Here is a 21,310-nt window from a genome sequence, read left to right on the forward strand (position 1 = left end):
AGTGTGTATTACTGCGGCTCTGCATTAATTCACACCTCACCCTGCTGAGGAATATCATCTCATTTCTGCATACACTCACACCTCGATCGCCCCTCAGCGTCCCTTGTACAGTTTTTGGCTTTATTTTTAGTGTCTGGAGGCTTGCTGACATCAGAATGACTACTCTTGTCAGCATAGGCCAGCTAGACTGGCAGTAGACATGGCATTGATCCCAGACACATCTTGTTATTAATTGCACAATGACTCACTCCTTCCCTTACCTCCTTCATCAACGCTTTCTGTAGCCCCCCTTGGCCAGCCATTTCCTCACACCCCTCTTTCATCACTCAAAGCCTGCTGGCGAGTTCATGGAGGGAGGTGGGGTATTGAGAATCCGCCCTTAGCCAACAGTAAATGTGTTTCATAGATTGGGTTGTCATCTACCAAGAATAGACCACCTAAGACAAAGATCATAGGCTGTATCCATTGGTTATTTGCAGATTAAATTGACTCAAAGGAGTCTTCTGTTGCATACCTCTGACCTTGCAGTTCACAGAGTCAAACTCATGGCTACAGCCAGCCACCAAAAACTTCACTAATGAAGGTCAATGATGACGTCTGATATGCTGGAAGGTGTTTGTTTCACAGCCGCAGTCGCCACCTAAAACTTAGGTCACCTTTTAAGTGAGAAGCTCACCACAGATGAGCAAGCCTGAGCAATCCATTTTTTAGTCTTGCAGTCTAAGAAATTAATGTTATAGTAGGTATTAGGCCGGGTTCAGCCTATATGATATCAGCCTAGTTATGGCCACAGCACAGGGGCGTCAGTTTGGGTAAAGCGTGAAAAGGGTTGATTATTCAGCAGGACCTGACTGATAGTCGGTCATTTTATCTTGTGTAGTGTGTCATAATGGACAAAAACCATTCTTGCATCTGGACACTGGGTTGGTATATGTGTTATGATTGGACATGATGTGATCATGTGACCAGCAACATGTAATTTAAGATGCTGTTATTGTCTGATGAAGAGCAGGAGTGGTAGATATCATCAGACATTAAAAAAAGACTAAATTGGAGTCTTTTTATGGACACTTCATGATGTCCACTTACCAAACGTAGCACAGAGAGGTCCACCAGCCATTGAACCATTTATTTATTTTTTCCAGCTGTGTGTACACCTGTAAACATCACAAACTGAAAGAGGAAGTGGAATAATGCCAGCTGGCCAGTATCACATACACTGTGGCAGTGGTTGCCATTGTCGGTTTACGTTCTTTGCTTGGAAATAGCCAGCTCCTCCTTCCTGATGACATCGTGCACAATTTGTAAGAGAGCCAGCATGATTGATAGTGGAGCAGTCTACGGTGTCTCTCGGTCAAACAGATGCAAGACTTTATGACTCTATAATCAACTCGAACAATCACAAACATTGTTTAGTCTGAGCTCGGCATCACATTTGGATCCAGTGGAAATTTGTAGAACTGAACCCTGATTGGCCAGTAAAAGGTCAAAGCAACAGAAGAGCCCTTTCTACCTCTTTTCTAACCCTCTTACCTTCCATAACACCCCCACTTCTCACCTCACCCCCTACTCCCTTGGCCTGTGCACGCGAGTGAAGCGCTGCTGAGACTAACATGAGCCCCCTCCTTGGTGTTTGCATGCAGTCATTGCATCCAGCAGATCCTGGAGGCGGTGCTTCACTGCCATCAAATGGGCGTGGTGCACCGGGACCTGAAGGTGAGTAATTAGGATCACCTTGCTGTCCCTTGAGTTATATATTCATGTCGGGGGGGTTGTGGGTGTGTTATTTGTCTGGTCTGGTTTGTCTGATTTATTAATGACAGACTGTCTGTATTATTTGTTGATGTAATGTCGCTCGCAAAGCCTCCTGCTTTCTTATCTAACTGTAAAACATATAGTATTTACTTAGATTTAGGTAAAAGCTTTTGCCCCCAGTCAGCGCTCTAACAGCCCCTTTAGGCTTTGTGGTGATGACTGAGGGACTGTTAAATGCTTTTTCCAGCTTTTGTCTGGCTCTCTTCTGTCGTACGCAGCCTCCAGCTCTCTGCAGTCACCTTCTTGTTGTATAAACATGACTTTCCCTGGTGTAAGAGGATTTTAGACATGCACGCAGGTCACTCCACCTGACCTGCGCCTTCTCTCTGTAACCTTTTTGGAGCAGGAATTTGTCATTTACACAGCTGTCCCATTTTTATCGATGGATCCATCTAAGTTCTACCAAGAGGATACTTAATCTGATCTCTGGTTCATTTACCAGATAGAGATGGATGTGAACTATTGATTATCAGGCACCCTGTGAGGTTTAGATCGACTTAAACGTGACAGCTCATTTTTTGTAAAGGCCCGTTAATTAACTTGTAGTGTTCTGAAGTTTGCCCGTGTTAGCTGACTGCCAGCTAGTTCAGTCCATTTTAGAGCTGGAAACAGTTAATGCATTTTCACATTGTTCTCACTGCTCTCAGGGATTTTTTTTTCTTTTCTCAAGATGCCTTTTAGTTTTCCAAAGCAACACCTTAAATATAAACCATGTGTGAATAAGCATCAGAATAGAAACAAGTCTTTTACCTGTTTGTGTTTTGCATTTGCATGCCTTTATGTTGCATCTTGTTTTACGTGATGCACCTCTACTGTCCAGTAGACCTTTATGCAAATGTCAGGCATTTCAGTAAAGGCGTGTTGTGTTTATCAGAACTGTTGTGGCTCATGTCTTTATTTAGCTGACACACCTATCTGGTTTCACACCCGAGCGTTGGAGAGTGTTTCATGCAGTAGGTCATAGTGTGATGGCTGAGGACAGTCTGAGTCACAAGAACCCTCAAATTGGAAAATGGGATACGGAAAATGAGATGACGACACACTGTGTACTTTCACGTGTGTCCCAAAAACCCATATCTATGTACAGACTGTAAAGCAGATGCTATATAGTGTTTTTGACATCTCAGAAATTAAATGTGTACTGATTCCAAGGCTATATGTCTATGTTGCTGGAAACCTCAGCAACAAAAGTAATGAAGGTAACAGGTCTTATAAGTTGCATTAATTAAACTGTATCAAACTTAATTACTTGGGTATATAAGACATAACCTTGTTATTTTAGTCTTGGATGACTGTTTTTTATGCTGCTAGTTTTTAAACCATCTATAAGATAACGGTTTGTGTGTCTAGTGCAAAAAAATCTGTACATATTAATCTCTTTAAGCATTTATGCCACTGTAAAATGAAATAGGAGCAATTTTCCTTCCACACCAGGGCAACATATTTGAAATGGTGAGCCTTCTTATTAGAGGTCTACATCCGTGCTGCTTTATCTATTGGCAGGAATGCCAAAGCATCTCCAGATCCTCTACAGGCAAAGAAATAAAAGGGAGAAGAGAAAGCTGGGAATCATACCATTTAAAACACCCACTCATGACCTGCTCTTCAATACAGATTTTTCTGTCAGCTGTATTCTGTCCTTTTCTGCCCTCCTCAACCAAACCAGTTGCTAGTCATCTGTGTGCTGAGCTGTGTGTAGATGTCCAAGTGTATGTGTGTGCTGAAGAGATGGAAAAGGAAGCTGTGTCTGCCAAATGCTGATGGTGATTGCTGTTGTTATGTCTGAACATTTGGCCTGCTTGTTTTGCATCACATTTATGCACCTTTTTTGATGGAAGCGGATGCTTCATCGTGAATTCCGCCCACATCCATTTTCACGGATTATCTTAGTGCTGCAGTGTTGGCAAATTCTAACTCCCCATTTACAAAAGAGTAAAGCCTAACGAAGTGGTAGAGCCGGGAGAATGTGATGACACAAGGTAGGCTCAGGGCCTTCGGATTACTGCTTCACTCACTCAGTCACTCTCTTATACTTATGGCCTCAAAACTGTGAAAGAACACTTTCAACAATCTGTGCTTCAAATACACAGTATGCCTCTAAACATATTAGGAGAGGGAACAGATAGAGGAAGGCAGAGGATGCGAAAACGCATGCTGCTGCATTGCAGGGGAGTCAGTGACAGAAATGCAGTCTAAATATATTGTCCTCATTCTCACAAAGTTTAGATTAGTGTTGCTGTCTACTATTTAAGGGAACAACTACAGCGACTAATTGGACGAGCAGATTGACTTAACGGGTGGAGTTAAACGAACAGAGGGAAGGACTGTTTCTGTTTCAGATTCAGTGTACAGGTTGGTGCGCAAAGCCTAGTATTATCAAGCCTCTGGTTATCGTCTGAAAAAACACAGTATGTCTATGGACGTCAATGGAAAAGTTACTGTATTTCCCACCAGAGTGCTTTATTTGACATTCAAGATTGTCAGTTGCTTTTACGTAGGCACTGATTAAGTGAGATTGAGAGAGATGTAGTGAGTGAAAGTGAAAAAGAACAGGGACCAGTGGGGATTGCAGCCCATTATTAGAGCCCTCCTCTGACAGAGAATAATGAGGCTGACTGTATTATCTGGGCCACAGAGATGGAGACTACAGGGCCACAGCTCATCACATGAGCCTGGGACTAAAAAACACTGCAAACCAACAGAGTCTCTGCAGAATGCGGACTAACCTTTATTGTATAATTTCCATGCATGTTGTTGAAATAACATCTGTTTCTATCTGTATGTGCGTGTGTGTGTGGGCGTGCACGCACTGGAAAAAAGTGAGAAACTGTCCAAACTTTTGTATGCATGCCTAGCTATTTGCCTGCAACTCTTTCTCCCTACTAGGACAGTTTATTTGTTTTGTACCCAATCCTCCATTTCAAAGTCTTAATGCCAGTGTTGTTGTTTTTTTGTCCTCTTTCCCTCTTCAGCCAGAGAACCTGCTCCTGGCAAGCAAGTGTAAGAATGCTGCAGTGAAACTGGCCGACTTTGGCCTTGCCATTGAGGTGCAGGGGGATCAGCAGGCCTGGTTCGGTGGGTACAGTCACATCTGCATTTTAACCCATAAGCTATTGATGGGCCCACAGTGACCGCGGTGATAGAAACGTAGACTGGTAATGAAAGATAAATTTAGCTTCCAGTACCAAAAGCCACTGAACAGAGGCATTTGCACAAGTCAGTCTGGCAATATCAAGATTAGTAGTGCTGATACACCCGTACTGATCAGTGAGTGTGTCTGTGGCATTTCTCAAGGAAGAGATTAGCCAGTGCTTCACAATCAACTCATCTTAAATCCTCAAGATTTCAGTCCTGTTTGGACCAATAGGTCATATCTTACTGAAGATTATGGTGCTTCCTATATAAGCTGATCCACAGATAGCACCAACACAGTCTATTGCCTTCAGCATGTCAATCAATTGTTTGTTTTTTTTTTTTTTTTGCAGGATTTGCTGGCACACCGGGGTATCTGTCCCCTGAGGTTTTGAGGAAGGAGGCATATGGCAAACCTGTGGACATCTGGGCCTGTGGTGAGTTGTTCAGAGAAATATACACAAGGCACATATGGTATTTCCTAGATGATAAAAACTGAGAAACAGAAACTGTCTGAAATCCAGTTTCTAACAAAATGTGCATTTTGTGTGTTTGTGTGTGTGTCTGTGTACTTGTTTGTCCATGTGTTTTTGTGTGTGTCTCAGGGGTGATCCTCTACATCCTGCTGGTGGGCTACCCTCCTTTCTGGGACGAAGACCAGCACAAGCTGTACCAGCAGATCAAGGCTGGGGCTTATGATGTGAGTCTCCTCTCCCGCTCTCTCATTTCTCCCTTCCTGCTGTAATGCCCTCCCCTCCCCTCCCACTGCCCTCTTTCCTTTTTGGCTGCTATTACATAACTCAGTCACCTCATTCATATTTCAGGGGGTGCAAGGAAATGAGCCTCACCTTAGAACACATGGCATGGAGATCAGATTGAGCTCCATGTCAGACAGAGATAGTGTGAGAGAGAGAGAGTGAGTCTTCCTGAGTCTGGCAGTGATTCTGGGCTCATAGGACACCGTGTTTATGCCTAAACACAACGGGACCTGATGGGTTGAGAATTTCTTAACAAATTGCTTGGGGCTGTGTTGGACTGGCCTTTTGGTATCGTTAAACAACACATCCGCAGGGAGCCACAGTGGCTGTAATGTTGGATGGACATCTACTGGCAACATCCTGAGGTCATGTGTGGTCAGGGAGCTGGGTTGTTTGTTAGTCCCTCTGTGTTTCTCTGCTCTGCAGATTTCCAACAAAGACATGTAAGCTCTAAGTAAAGCTGCTATTTTAACACATTGGGGTGTGTTACATACAAAGTTGCATTTCAGAATTGTAATATATTCTAGATGCACTGCAAGGAGGGAAAGCCACAGAAGTTTCATTGCTGAACAGTCTGGATGTTCACAGTGCTGTGTTGAAGCATTTTAGTGGGAGGTTGACTGGAACAGAAAAGTGTGGTAGGAAAAGGTGCACAAGCATAGATTTGGGAAGGATGTAAGATTGCCATAAATGAGAAGGTAGTCAGAACCACTAAATGTTTAAAGATGAGCCTGAGCTGAGGAGAGCAGCAGAAAGACAGCATAGAACAGAGCAGGCATCAATAACGGCATTTATTAAGACAGAAACGGGAAGAAAGGAAGGAGCTGGGGTAGAGGTGGGTTGCAAAGCAGCCTACAGTGCTAAGGATATGGTAACTTAGAGAGCCAATTGGATAAATAGAGATAAACACAGATATGTGTTAATTTTCAGATGGTGATTATGAAGAACAATTTTGAACATTTTTTATAATCTTAGAAATGACCTTGAAAATTGTTTAAATTGCTCCCCTTATGTGAGGCGTTTAGATGAAGATAGGCAGCAGGTCTAATATGAAAATATGTTTTAATCCATTTAAAGACTATCTAAGGACATTCTATATCCTCTCTGTGAATGTGAGCGTTATGTTTTCTCTGCCTCTAGTTCCCATCCCCAGAGTGGGACACAGTCACCCCAGAGGCCAAAAACCTGATCAACCAGATGCTGACGATCAACCCAGCCAAGAGGATCACTGCTCAAGAGGCCCTCAAGCACCCATGGGTCTGCGTAAGTGTCCTCTGCTTGATAGACAAGCAGACAAAAGTTATTTGTACACATCTGGAGTACACTACTTGGTGCCTTAAATGCAAATCTAAAGAAGGCAGACAATGTTCTTTTTATCTTTCTTTTCTTCTCCCTAAATATAATTCTGTATTTGTCACCCTCTTCCTCTACCCACCCCACTCCTCTTCTTCCGTCTCTTCTTCCTTTTCTCAGCAACGATCCACAGTGGCATCTATGATGCACAGACAGGAGACCGTGGAGTGCCTGAAGAAATTCAATGCCAGGAGGAAACTCAAGGTCTGTTTGCATACTCACCCTATTACACTTCTTCCCCTTCTGCTCTAATAAGCTCTCAGTCCTTCTGCTGCTGTCCTCACTCACTTTTATTACCTCATTACTTACGTTTACCAAAGTGATTCAAGAAAACATGAGTGGGTTTAATTGGCCTGCAGTATAAAATATAGCATTTGCGTCATCTATATGATATTTACATATGCAAAGACATTTCAAATTTTGATTCAGTGTTATGCATGGTTTCCCTTTTACACTGATTTATTGCTTAGATTTTGTGTGGACGTAACAGCTTAGCCATTGGAGCATGACACTGTTACCCTGCTGCTTTTGGCCACTCTTGGCATGGCTTAAATACCAGCACATGGCAAGCCGAAGTGCAGGTGGCTGCAGGCAAATGTTGCACCATTCAACTAACATGCCAACAGCATCAAACAATTGTCTCAGGCTTTTCACATTTAAAGTCAAGTGGCAAGGTTAGATGTTTTGCTACATAGTGAACAGAAACCGCAAAACACAACAAAAAATATAAGAAAATCAAAGCATGTACAGTATGAAAAGAGGACAAAATGTACAGACAATCAATCTGTGATTTAGTGCATTTAAATAAATATGAACACAATAACAAATTTTAATCGAATAAATCCAATTCTAGGTTTATGCTAAAATTTAGCATACTATGATTAACTTATGGTCTTGTGAATACTTCCTAAAGCAGGGCCATGTTTTATGTGTTAGTGGTCAATAGAAAAAAATCTACAATAACCTTTCTGCACACTTAATTTTTGCCGTCTCAAGTCAAACCAATCTACTGTTTTTAGCTTTTAGAAACTCTAGTCCATGACAGGAGGCCAATCGCAAAGAGTTGATATCCAGATTTAACACAGGAAATAAGAAGGGAGGCCCAAAGCTGATGCATTTCAAGCTGAGAGAGTGGGTTTTAAATTGTGTGTTAAGCCAAAATTCAAAGTTGACTTCTTTTTAGTGTGCATTGTCTGGTGAGCGGCTAAAAAACTGAGAGTGAGAGAGTGTAGAGCATCAAGAGGAGGGCTGTTTATTTTCAAGCTTTTTTGTGTGTACTTTGTTTTTTTAAGTCTTTTTTTCTAGATTTTACTCTAATGTAGCTTTAATTTTTTGTAATATGTTGCATAAAATCATTTAGAGATGCAAAAATCTCCTAGACATTTACTGCCTGTTCTTTTCTCTTTAATTCTGAATTTGAGCTGGATATTTCAGATGTGGGCTTCATATTTATTTCTGTTTCTATTTTCCTTTTAGACATTTGTTACTGCCACTCTATTCGCTCTGATTATGCGTGTTATGTGTTATCTATTCTGATATTAGGCATATCATCATCCCATCGTCTGTTTGAAATTCAAAACCATTTTTGAAAAGTTTTCGCCTCCAGTTTGAGATGATTTCTCCAGAGAAAAAAAAGTGCTAAGACGAGCTGCTTTCTCCATTGTTCTTTGTTTGTTCTCTCTCTTCTGTTTTTTGCTTGTCCTTTGTCTCCTGTCTTTGTATCTCACACATTTTTGTTTGACTAGGACAATACTGCAGAACATTTTCGTGTGCCAGGCTATTATACGGACTCACTTTGCAGTCATGCTGCATTTTATCAAGCAGTCTTTTTGCTGTTGATTTTCATAGCCTGGCCTTGTTGTCAGCGCTTTAGATGCGAGTAGCTCTGAGTGGGTTACATGTGCAGCTTGGTATTCTTTGTTATTGTGGAGGAAAGTTTTTGTTTTTTCTCTCTATAATTTGAATCTTAATTTGGGGTTATATCTTTATTGGTGATGAATTACTGTGTGTATTTTACACTCCACATTTAAGAAATCATTTATAAATCAAACACGAATAGTGGCATCTTTCAATTGACCTAATTTTGAGAGAAGCTTGAGAATACAGTGATGTAGGAACTCCGAATTGATGCTATAAGTGTGTCTACTAAAATTTGGCGTTCAAATCTTAATGACGTCAACCTAAAGGTCAGAGGTCAGAGGCCAACTTTTCTGAAAATCGTGAATGTGATAACTTCAGAACAAGGCGACATAGGATTTTGATACCATAGATATGTCTACTCGGAGGCTGAGGGGTAGCACTGGAAGCTTCCAGTGTGACTTTCACCTGCTGCAAATCAGGATTGTTCCAAATGAAGACAGTTTTATTGATTCAAGCGGCAAATAAAACACTTTAATCACCTGAATGTTGGTTAAATGATGGCTGTGGCAAATCAATTGCTAGCAGAAGAGGGAAAAATGGGTTTTAATTTCCATAAAAATACCAAAATCATTAAATTTATGTCCTTTTGTTTTCTTCTCAGGGGGCCATTCTTACTACCATGCTGGTTTCTCGAAATTTCTCCGGTAAGTGCTTCTTGAATGCTCCATTTTTGTAAACCTACCATTCATATCTGTGAACCAACACCTGCCGGTATTAACATTTCTAGAAGCAATTTTAAATGCAAACTTGTTACAGTCTGTTTGGGACATGCCACTATGTTGGAGGACTCATTCTTTTAAAAAATACTCCACCTAAGAACTTGACTTATCCTGTGTATTCACTATTGATCTCTGGTGCCTTCCACTGCACATCTTTTCAGCCACAAACAAATTACTGTGTTTCCCACAGAATTACATTCTGTCTGTGAAAATATAGCCAGAGGACGGGGTGGGGGATCTGGTTAGGGTATATAAGTAAAAGTAGGCTGTCCTAAAGTCTCTGTTTCAGATGCAAAGCTATTGTAGTAGAGCCTAGGAAGAAAATTAATTGGCAAAACCCTGTAAATTATGCTCTATATACAGTTTGTGACAATCAAATAAAGGACCAATAATTGGCTCGGTCTCCAATAAATCACTCATTAAGTAGACTTACTCCACCTTAAACTGTATTTGGCGAGCGTAGCTGTAGTTTTGCTCTGCAGCACTGATGAACTGCAATGTAGTGGCACGTGAACTACTCGACTCACTTTGGGTTCTGGTTAGAGTGACCCTACATTAACAGCAGTTCCCTGGAGTGGATATATGTTGGTGGAGTTGGAGTCTGTTTCCAGGAGAAAAACCTCTGAAGAGGTAGCTTAACAATATCAAGGGCTGCCACATCAGTGACCTGGTGAGGCTGCCGGTATGGAAATATGAGACAGGCTAAAGCCATTAGTATTTGGTTAGCAATGACAAAACTTTTAAACTGTGAAAGGAAGTGTGAAAAGATTGTCCACTAGTAAATTGGTAGCTGGCGTCATTCTCCCGGACAGGTGAAAAAGAAAACACATTGCTAGTTGTTATTTTATGTCAGTGCAGCCCACTGGAGTAAGGTATTTCTGTGGGAAACTCAGTTTTTATTTCTTACAGTGAGAAAAGCAAAGCAGGTAAAATGAGGCTTTTGATGTTTAAAAAAATGGTGGCATGCACCTTGTAAGCACAGGTAAATGTAAATATTTAATGACAGACTCATTTGTCTCTTTTTCAAGAGTTATATTTTACATAAAGATTAAAGAGCATGCTTTCAGATTCACATTTCCATTTCATTTCGATGCAGCTTCAGTGTTTCCCTTGGTTTTCTTGTGTATGTAGCTGTTAACATGTAATGCAGGATGTTTTTATGAAAAGAGCTGTTTTTATGTGATATTTTTCCAATAAGTTCACATTTTAAAACCACATTTAGTCTAATAAAAACAGCTGCACATTGTTTCGTCACTGCTCTCACGTCCTGATGTCCTGAGAATATTTTCACACTCTATAAATATGAGGTACAACACCTAAGACAACAACCTGACATTACATTAACACTTAATGACAGTTTTTCAGCTACAGGAAGTGAATCACCCACAGCAGAATCTTAAAGTACAGCAACAATAGTTGGAAAGTGATTCAGTCATTCTGTGTGTGTCTTTTGCACCACGCTGAACTGGAACAACAAAATGTGGGGAAACACTGAATTGATCCGCAAGCTGTTGATGTCTGTGTACTTGTCTTGGTATTTGTGTATATCTCTGTAATAATAACTTTATTGAAGTTTTACATGATCTTGAATCTGTGCTTTAATTCAAGCAACATGGTGTACTTCAGCACTCCATCTTCCCTTCCCAAACTTTGGGAAATTAATTTTTCAAACTGAGAATTTCTTTTTTTTACCTATGATGTATTAAATACAGTAGATGGTTAAATAGGAACTTACTAGGTTGATTTTTATTGGCACTGTTGTGGTCTATGAAACGGGAGTTCATCTACTGTACAATGACAAAATATTTTGTCATTTACTGCAGCGATCCCCAACCCCCGGGCCTCGGACCGGTACCGGTCCGTGAGTCGTTTGGTACCAGGCCGCTAGAGTTGAGGCTCAGGTGTGAAATGTATGATTTTCAGGGTTTTTATCAGTTTTCAGCGTTATTTTGTTATCGTTTTTATCATTAACTCGGTTTTCCTGGGTCTTTTCACGTGTGTTATGAATAAATTTTCTTTTTCTCGGTACTAGTTTTATTTTGTTGTATTTATCCGCGACACCTTAAAGGCCGGTCCGTGAAAATATTGTCGGGCATAAACCGGTCCGTGGCGCAAAAAAGGTTGGGGACCGCTGATTTACTGTGTATGGAAGAACGTTATAGTGATTTTATGCATTCAGGGTAATCGCTTTGGAAGAGTTATACCCACTGAGTCTTCATTCTTGTACAAATGTGTATTTTGCATATATAAATGTGTGTATACGTCTGTCTATAAGCATGCTGCTTTAGTAAACATGACTCACAGCAGCTGATTTAACACTGCAAGCATCGACATGGGAAGCAGTCTGAATATCCACTAAACAATCAGTCGATTCTTAAATCCCCCCACACATACACACATTGACCCAGGTGTGTGGCCTGCCTGTGCGACCGCTCTCAAAGACCTTTTTTCCTACCATTTTTCCTCTTGTGTGAAAGCAGTACTCAAATATAAGAGTGAGGTCAGCAGGTGAATGAGTCAGAGAGAAAATGAGACAGAGTTAAAAAAAGTAAAAAGTGAGAGATAGGCTTTCAGAGAACGATAGCTGTGGCACATTACATCATGGCAGGATCCTACGTCAGTGCTTTATGCAATGGCTTGCTGTATTTTCAGCATATATTATGAATCATGTGTTACACAAATCAGTTTCAGTGTCTGTGCTGGTACAGAGGTGGTTCTATTTCTCATCACATTTCAATGTGTAACGTACTAAATAAAGATGCTGTCAGGAAAAGATGATGTTTTTTAGTTTAGTTTTAAAAGCACAGACGCTACAAATCTAACACATACTAACTGCGGCTTGATTCTGCATCATCATTGCCATCATCATCCTAACATTAACACTCTTCTCAGGTATTCTTTGAGACAAATGGCAAGATTTAAAGTGTCCCACATGGAAGTAACGATTTGTGTCACTGCCTGATGTTTTTCTGTGGATTCTTCTGTCAAAGCAGCAACTCCATTTATAAAAATGCTTTCAGTGGTCTGTGTATATAAATTAATCCTCCTTCTAAACTAATGAGCCCCGTGTGTCTCCGCCCCTTTTGTTCCTCACCTGTTATTTCCTTCCTCCACCCTACCTGCCTACCTCCTGTTGTATCCGACTCCTCGTCAATCACCTTCTTACTAAATATCACTCCACCCTTTCTCCATCTTTACCCCTTGTTCCTCTTTCACCCTTTTCTCACATTCCTTTCCTCCTGGCTTTGTAACTCTTTCTTCACGTGTGACTGGGTATTTGACTCTTAACAGTGGGCAGCAGGCAGACCACCGCTCCAGCCTCTGTCACTGCAGCTGCAGCAGCTGTGGCTGCAGCCGCCGGCACCACAGCAGGGCTGGTGGAACAAGGTATCACGGTGGCTCACCCAGGGCATGCCACCCCTCCCACCCTGCCCCTTGTCTGCACCTGTCTTTGACTCTTTGAACTTCTTCTTCTGTTTTCCCTTTACTCAATCTTTTCTGCTACCCCTCCCTCCTTTCCGAGCATGGGAGTTCAGAGCATGATGGCTGACAACATTGCTAACTACACCTCCCCTCATCTCAACAGCTGCAGTATTAGCTATGCTTCCAGCTAAGTATTACCATGTTTTACATACGATAAATGAAAGAAATTTAAGCTTTTTCCTTTTCACATCTATTATGTTAATAATTTTTAATGTGAAAGAGTTTTGCTTCTAAAACATGTGTTTAAAATGCTAATTTAGTTTCTTTTTGATAACCTGTTATTGGACATTTATACAAATTAGTGACTATTTAATGGATTTTTAATTACAGATATAATATTTGCATATTCTATTTTCAAAAGATTGCAGTACATTTAAAAAATCCTGCCACTTTAAAAATAAGCTGAAGAAGCTGTATAGCAATAATGATATTTTTTTACACATAACAATATATTCTTATAAAAATGATTGGAATTTTACAAACTTAGTAGCACTGACACACACCAAATGTTTCCATATGACACCAAACGTGACATTTTTAAAACCAATTTACAGTCAATGTGCACTATATGCTTTTTTCCCAAATGTAAAAGATACCCAACTTTTAATTTAAGCTAAATTAATTAATAAAACAAGGTTTTTTACTTACATACAATGTTAAGATTTTTAGTTATAAAAGTTTAATTGGCGAACCCTTTTGATGCCCCATATCCTTTTCTAGAGGATCCTCAAACACATAACATAGGATCATATTAATACATATTTAAAAATATCATTAAAAATGCACTGACACAAGAACAACTAGCAGAGTAACATTAAAACAAACACATACGTTCTCTCCCACTATACAAACCCACACCTTCTGCGTCTGCTGGTAGTGAAAACACATAAGAAATAAAATAAATAGTCCAACATTATGACTAACTCTGTCTACTCCAAGTATGTTAAAAAGCTTAAAAAGAATGGGATCAGTGCCACAGAATTGATATATAAGGCCTATTTAATGTTTTAATGTAAGTTTCCTTTAATGTAACTGGGAAGTATTAATGGTGATCTGATCTATTGGTTTATACATATCACCGGTGGAGTCTCTTCTTGATGTTAAAAACACCACTAACTTCAAATTTAATTTGGTAAGAAAGACTGAAAACATTTTTGTTTAACGAGAAAACCAGAAATTAATTTCCGCAAGATAACTAAATATTACAGCTTCCATCTTTTTCAATCTATGTTTAGGCTTTTAAATTTGAAAAGGACCTAAAGAGTGGAAGCCCAGCTACTGCTGTCATTTACTATGTCAGCACATCTCTCATCTCCTGTCTGGGATTTGATAGTTGCTTCAGAGCCCATCACAGCTCCGTCATTACCACACACCCCTGTTCATCTTATTATCTTCATCTCTGCACAGAGTCACCGAGCATGGCCCAAACGCACTGCTGTCCTGTCTCTCAGTTTCTCTTTTTTTCTCCACTCTTTTCCTGCCATCTCAGTTGTGCCATCTCTGTCATCACTCAGTTTTACCCCATTCCCTTTTTCTGTATTCTGGCATTTTTACTTCTCTGGACATTGTTGATTCTTGAGTCATCCAATACTTTTCCACAACTTCACCAGTTTCACTCCCACTTTCCCTGTTTCCTCAAATGTCACATCTTACCTTTCCCCTCACTCCTCACTCCTCTGTCCCTTTCTCTTCTTTTCTCTGTCTGACAATGACACTGGAAAGTTCACCCCTGTAACTTTAAGGATGGAACTGCCTGAGAGCTGTCGGTGAATGCTGCATGGGGCACTGGACTGGTGCATGCGCTGCAACACAAGGGGACTCTGGTGCATGATGAACACTGTAAATGATGCAAGGCTGGGCTTGTTTTCATGAAGTCGAAACCTTTTAAAGTTGTTTTTTTTTTAAGAGAAGTCCCGTATTAGTACTTATTCAGTAATTGTGCTGTGAACTGAGCTGTAGTCTTTACAGTCCAGTTTCGTATTTAGCTGTATTGCTGTAACATGTAGTTATTGGTCGTTGGACCAATGTTTTAATTGTAAATGTTGGAGCCTTGTTGTTTTACTTTTCAGACTGAATGTAAGGCTTTGTTTTAGACAACCAGATCTAATTAAAGTCTGTTAATTAAGCTTAATTTTTCAGTGGTGAAACTGAAAAGTGATTTCCAAAAAAAATGTCTATTTGTAGTCCTGTAAACTAACCAATCACATTTGAGCAAGATTTAGTTGCCTGTACATAATAGTCCACGCTGAGAGCAAGAAGTATTTTCCAGAACCCAAAAACAGGAAATCTTGAACCATCTACATCTGCCCTATCCGGGTATCCTGACTAAGAAAAACTCCAAAAACTTTACAAGGCTAAGTTCACGGGTTCCCAGATTGCAGTTGGCACATGCATTTCTGGATAGTTTAGGCCAGATAGCAATAATTGTTTGGCCCAACCTTGGCACATGCTTCCATGATGCTTTGGTCTACATGTGGCCTTGACTCAGGCATTAACTTGTGGCTCCTTTAACTCAGTCATAACTCAACCATATATTGGTTCTCAGGTGTGCTGTGGTATTTTTTCCCCCACATCAGACCACAGAACACTCACCATAATCTATTTCAAGCCCACTATGTGGGGAATCAACACAGTGGTCATGTTTGAAGAAGTTATGCAAGGCAAGAAAAAAACTAACTTCATCTTCTGACCGAACACATTAAGACAAAAAAATTATAAAACTCTGCAATGGCTATATCATGTGGTTCAGGTTGACCTCGCTGCCAAACAGCTGCACATCCAGCTGACGCACAACAGCCTAAGCAACTCCTATGAGTTTTATATCTTCCCTCCTGACAAATGTAACTTAGCTTGTAGCTTCAGCAACCACTTCAAGACAAATGTCTATCTTACTTCCTCTTTTATTTAAAAGATGTTAAGTCTGTTAAATTGAAATGTAAGCTTAAAAGCCTCCCTTCACAGACCAACGGATCACCTAAATTTTTTACCGTACTGTTCCTTGATGCCATTGTGCATCGGGGAATGCTCTTAAGCCACTTATCACTGTATATTTCCTTAGTAGGGTGACCATTTGTGAACAACAAAGAACTTCATGTGACAATCTAGCATTGAGCTAAGGAGACAGAAACAGTAGCTGTGTCCTTGTTTCTATAATCTACTGGGACACCACCGTCCTCTCTGTGTCCCTCAGCCTCCACGAGACTCCGATCAAATATTTATAGTGGACTGCCTCCCCATATCAGCCTCACTTTGCCTCACTGGATTACTAGAGGCCTTGTTCTTTTACACGCATTCATACATTAAAAGTACAAGTAAAATCTACTCAAACTCACTCCAACATCCTGCAGGACAGCAGCGGACAGTCTTTTAATCTGTTCTGGACTGTGTTATATGAAGAAGATATTGAGGGGCTCTTGATTATAGCCATATCTCTCCATTATGTGGGACTTCATGTGAATCAATGCCCATCCCTGCTTTGTTCTTGCAGTGGTCCATCTTGCATGATTTTAATAGAAATTTATTAGTGATGCCTTTGATTTAATCTCTTCCTCCTCTCTCTTCTTGCTTCATGTGTAATTTGTGGCAAGGTAAGGAGCACCCCTTGCTTCTAAACCTTTGGGTTGAACTAAGCTAATGTTGGCTCTTTTCAGATTTCCACAGCTATGCCTGGAACTTAAAGACATTTTTGGAAGATCCAGTTTGACTGAAAAATGTCACTTTGGAAAGCACAGTTGAATACCTTCACTTCTACTCATGTTCTCCTTACTCTTCCTCTCTGCTCTCATATCCTCTCATTCTCTGCGAAGCCATCAGAGAATACGAGAGAATGAACTTGACACTATTTCTGACCCCATTTCTTCTCCTCAGTAACAACCAGCCTTTGGAAGGAGACTGAGGAAGAACAGCACAACAATTAAACATGCACATTCATGCCATCTTCACATCCCTCCAGATTACAAAGTGCTTATTTATCACTTCCTATTGCTCCCTTTTTGGCTGCTGAATATGCAAACCTCCCTTCAAGCACAATATACTGAATCACTGAGGCAGAAAAGAAAAGAAAAAGATGTAGTGTGCACACCCTATCTTCCATGTATTTTTCTCTCTTGATCTTTATCTTAATGGCTATTTCAAATGTGCTCTTATAAGGATACAGTTTAAATTTGGCATGGCCTGCAGTGGTCTTTGAAGTCACCGCTCTCTGTTTGGACTTCTGCTTCCCCAAAGAAATCAGCACATAGTCCGAATTCTCATCGACTTGAAGCTTCTGTTCACTCAGTGTAGCTGCTTTGGTCTGTTTTGAAATGGAAGTGGGGAAATCAAACAGGAGGTTGATGTTCAGAGAAAGAGGAATGAGGGAGAGAGGGAAGGAAAGAGGAAAAAGAAAAAAAAAAACAGCCAGACTGCCATAAATAGTGTTTTATGTAACATGGCTGGATACTGATGTGATTGCATCTGATTAGACTTGAAGCTGCACTCAGGCTCTTAGCAAAAAGTCACAGAAAGCATCTATGGAAGTAACACTGAGAGGAATCTGGCACTTTAACTCCCAGGTGATCACAGCTAGATTATTTATTATAAGATAGGCACACTATGGCAGTGATAATGTAAACATCTGTGTACAAGGTAATCTGTATGAGATCTATGTATAGCACTGACATCCATACTAAAGCAAAACAATATTTTTGAGAATCTTTTTTTCAAAAACAACACAATTTAAGCATGTTTAAATATATTTTATTTGCCTTTTGAGAAGGTAGATTTGTCCTATATCATGCTCTCGCTATTGTCTTCAGAAGTAATTGAGTAATTAAATTAACTGAGTTAAGTGTTCACTTTGGTAAATTAAGACATCACAGACAGAAAATAATGTTCCTATTGTAAAATTATAATGATGATCAAAATAGGAACTCTAGAAGTCATAACTATGCTCTCCTGAAGTCATTTTTCTATCCTTGTGTTGGTGTTTACAGCTGTAAAATACCAACAAGCAAGAAAGTGCATGTTGGTACCAACTTTAAAGCTGTAGAATTGCACTAATTTGCACATCCAATCTCATCATCTGGTGTCGTGTTAGTGTTAATCCTCTGTCCACATCCCCACAGATGCAGCCACAGGCTCCACTGACCAGAAAGCCGGAGTCTGGCTCTTACTTTGGAGCCCTCTGGGTGAACATGTAGCTATCTAATGCAATCAGACCACCTTACTTTCTGGGCATTAGCAGTGCAGTCACAGTAAATGCCCTGCAGACTGTCTTCTGTTGACTACACGCACTTTCCACTGTTGTAAAGGATTATGGGTATTATGCTCATCAGTGGACTTTTTCTTTAGTGTCGTTCTTTCTTTCCTGCTTTCCTCCCTCACCCCCTCGTTCATTACCCCTCATTAGAGAGCAGACTGAACACTAATCCTCCTTTAGGCCTCTGTGGAGTTCTTTAAGGCAGGGCTTATTGTTGGGTTTATGGCTGCCGTGTGAGGCAGCCATCTTTACTTTGACTTCCTCATGGCTTCAGGGAGACTTTAGCCTGAGAATTCATGTAAAACAATGCAAATGGGGAATATTTTTATTTCACTGACAGCAGCGTCTTTGTGCCAACTATTCTTAAGACAAACTGATGTGAAAATTCCATATTTGGAAAATTTCTAGTCTGTCTGCTTGCAGCCTGTTTGAGTGGCTTGGGGACTAGAGTGGGCTGGCTTATAATTGAAAGGTTGGTGGTTCAATTCCCCAGCTCCTCCGCTTTATATGCCGACGTCTCTTTGGGAGCAATACTGTTCCCAAGGAGATTTAAATGCATAGAACTACAGCTACAGCCGCCTGGTTCAACTCAGCTGTTCATCGAAGCGGTCACACCCCAACCCTGAAGCCTTAACAAATGAACGAGTAAAAACAAAACCCAAAAACCTCCCATAAAACAGTTGCTGTCAAGGGGGAAACTATACATAAAGACCCAAACTGTTTTTTTACCAGGCTGTAAGCACATTGTTGACTAATATAATGGTGGGCATTTAACATAAGAGTCAATGGGGATTGACTGGTATTTAAAGCCAGCCTCAATGACCATCTTTAAGTACTGGTTTTTCTGCACTGGCTTAACTTTTCACCTTGCCACTTTGCAGTTTGACTACCTTGACATTAGTATTAAACATCTTTGAGTTGTTGTGCATTTGTAGTTCTATGTAAGCCTTATTAAGAATGGTTGGTTTTAACATTTAGATGTAAAAACTAGTGTCTTAGAAGGGACTTTACTTTTCAGGCAGTCAAAGAATTCAGTTTTACAGGTACATCCTGTTTTGAAATTGGGAGTGAAAAAAGATCAAGGCGAGTTGTTTGACTAATAGATGAATCAATATACTCATACTGTATCCATCCGTAGACTCTAGTAAATTCAGGAGGTTGTAGCTGTTTAGCTTAGTCATTTTGTAAAAACACTTTTAAGTTCAGTGTGCAAAAGGTTCCCTTTCTCTTTCAGCCTCAGGCAGCCTTTACTTATCATTACTCAAAAAAAGACTATTACTACTAAGGTCAGTAAAGAACATTATTTCAGTCAAATCCAGATTATCTCTAAAGGCTTCAATGTAGGTTAAGGTTGTAGCTCATACCACAAATCGCTGAGAAACATGGAGTTGCTATTGCTCAGCTACAATTTTAACTGGTTGTTTTTCCCTGTTTGTCATTGCAGCAGCCAAGACTTTGCTCAACAAAAAGGCAGATGTCAAGGTAAGGGGCACACTCTTACTTCTCTACCTATCTCCTTCCTTGACTTTTCCTCCTTCCTTACATTTTCTGGGCTAGAAACTCTGCTTCTTCTTCCTCTTCCCCATTTTTTCTGCTTGATTGTTCATTTCTTCTTAATCTTGCTAGTCTCACTTTTGCCTACAATGTCTTTCTTGTCATGTATGTTCTGTCATTGGATGTTTGTCTAGTGTTACATGTAAAAGTTGTGTTTTTTGGCTTGAGATGTTGTGTATCAGAATGAGAGCTGCTGGATTTTTAAGTTATTATCTAATTGTTTTATTAAAGTGAGTGGCCCATTCTGAATACACATCTGTACACACATCTGGATGTGTGTCTACATGTATGCGAGTCTGCGTGTGCTATGCGTATCAGCCTTCATGCCACTTGCCAGTGCACAAGCCTCGAGTAGCGCATCCTCCTGAAAGGACCTCTTATTTTGATTTAGCATTATTTAGCTCATTGCCACCTCTCCATCTCCATTATTAAATCTAACCATCTGTCAGCCCTTCACATTTTGTTTTTTTCATCACTTCCTCTCTCTCATCCCTCCATTTCTGCCTTTTGCTCCTCTTTCAATGCTTCTTTTTCCTCCTCACCCCATCTGGTCTTTAACCCCACATTCCTGTTCATCCATTTAATGAAGATCTCTCACATCCCACGCTCTCACATGCACACGCTGCAGTAGCACATCCCACACACAGCTATCATGAATGTGTCTGTGTGCGCCACGTACATGCAACGTGCTATTCATGCTTCTCGGCATTATACATTATATTAGGCAAAGGTTTGGGCACATGCACGTGGACATGGAGGTATGTGTGTGTTTGTAAGACTGTGTGTGTGTGTGTCTGTGTGAAAACATCCCATTTGTTTATCAGCTTGAAAAGAGACTGAACGTGCAAACGGGGCCGTGAGCATGCCTGCACACAAGTGTGCGTAAGCGTGGGTGTCCATGCGTGTGTTACACTCATGTGCAGCATCGAGTGTCCATGCGTGTGTGTATGTATGGATTTGGTGTGAGTGTGTGTGCGTGAATGTGTCCCCCCCCTCCCGTTCCTCCCTGCGCAGTCGGTTCAGCAGGGAATGTGACTCCGGTTCCAGGAATAGCTGCCAGTCTGGACCCTGGAAACTCAGACGACAGAAATAGACGCTTACTTCCACTGCGGCGCACTCATTGCCTAGCAACAGGCTCCCCACACACTCGCCCCAAACCATTTCTAAAGGCGTCTTCTTCATTTGCTGCCGTCCCTGCTTGCCTCCTTTTTTCTCCCTCTTCTCTTGTTTCTTCTTATAATCTCCAAATGTCCTTTTGTTCCTTTTGAAACTCTGAGCTCCTCTCATCGTCTTCTCCTCTTCTTGCTTTTTCTCCCGCTGGCTCATTAATGCCTAAT

At 40.6% G+C, this 21,310-nt stretch overlaps 1 protein-coding gene across 15 annotated transcripts in view; it reads left to right on the top strand.

Annotated features, from left to right (window-relative positions):
• The window catches only part of camk2b1 (calcium/calmodulin-dependent protein kinase (CaM kinase) II beta 1), a 77,631-nt gene that overhangs the window by 30,964 nt on the left and 25,357 nt on the right, over positions 1-21,310 (top strand). For 7 of the 15 annotated variants that reach the window (XM_085179115.1, XM_085179116.1, XM_085179123.1 and 4 more), the window contains exons 6-13: positions 1,644-1,716; positions 4,788-4,890; positions 5,301-5,384; positions 5,553-5,647; positions 6,846-6,968; positions 7,179-7,262; positions 9,580-9,622; positions 19,864-19,901. In XM_085179115.1, the coding sequence (XP_085035241.1) occupies positions 1,644-1,716; positions 4,788-4,890; positions 5,301-5,384; positions 5,553-5,647; positions 6,846-6,968; positions 7,179-7,262; positions 9,580-9,622; positions 19,864-19,901 (643 nt within the window). Of the gene's footprint in view, positions 1-1,643; positions 1,717-4,787; positions 4,891-5,300; positions 5,385-5,552; positions 5,648-6,845; positions 6,969-7,178; positions 7,263-9,579; positions 9,623-12,988; positions 13,085-19,863; positions 19,902-21,310 lie in introns of all 15 variants that reach the window. The other 8 variants (XM_085179118.1, XM_085179121.1, XM_085179122.1 and 5 more) reach the window with 4 other exon arrangements.

This window comes from Neolamprologus multifasciatus, chromosome 12, assembly GCF_963576455.1.
Source record: "Neolamprologus multifasciatus chromosome 12, fNeoMul1.2, whole genome shotgun sequence".
Classification (NCBI taxonomy): Eukaryota; Metazoa; Chordata; class Actinopteri; order Cichliformes; family Cichlidae; genus Neolamprologus; species Neolamprologus multifasciatus.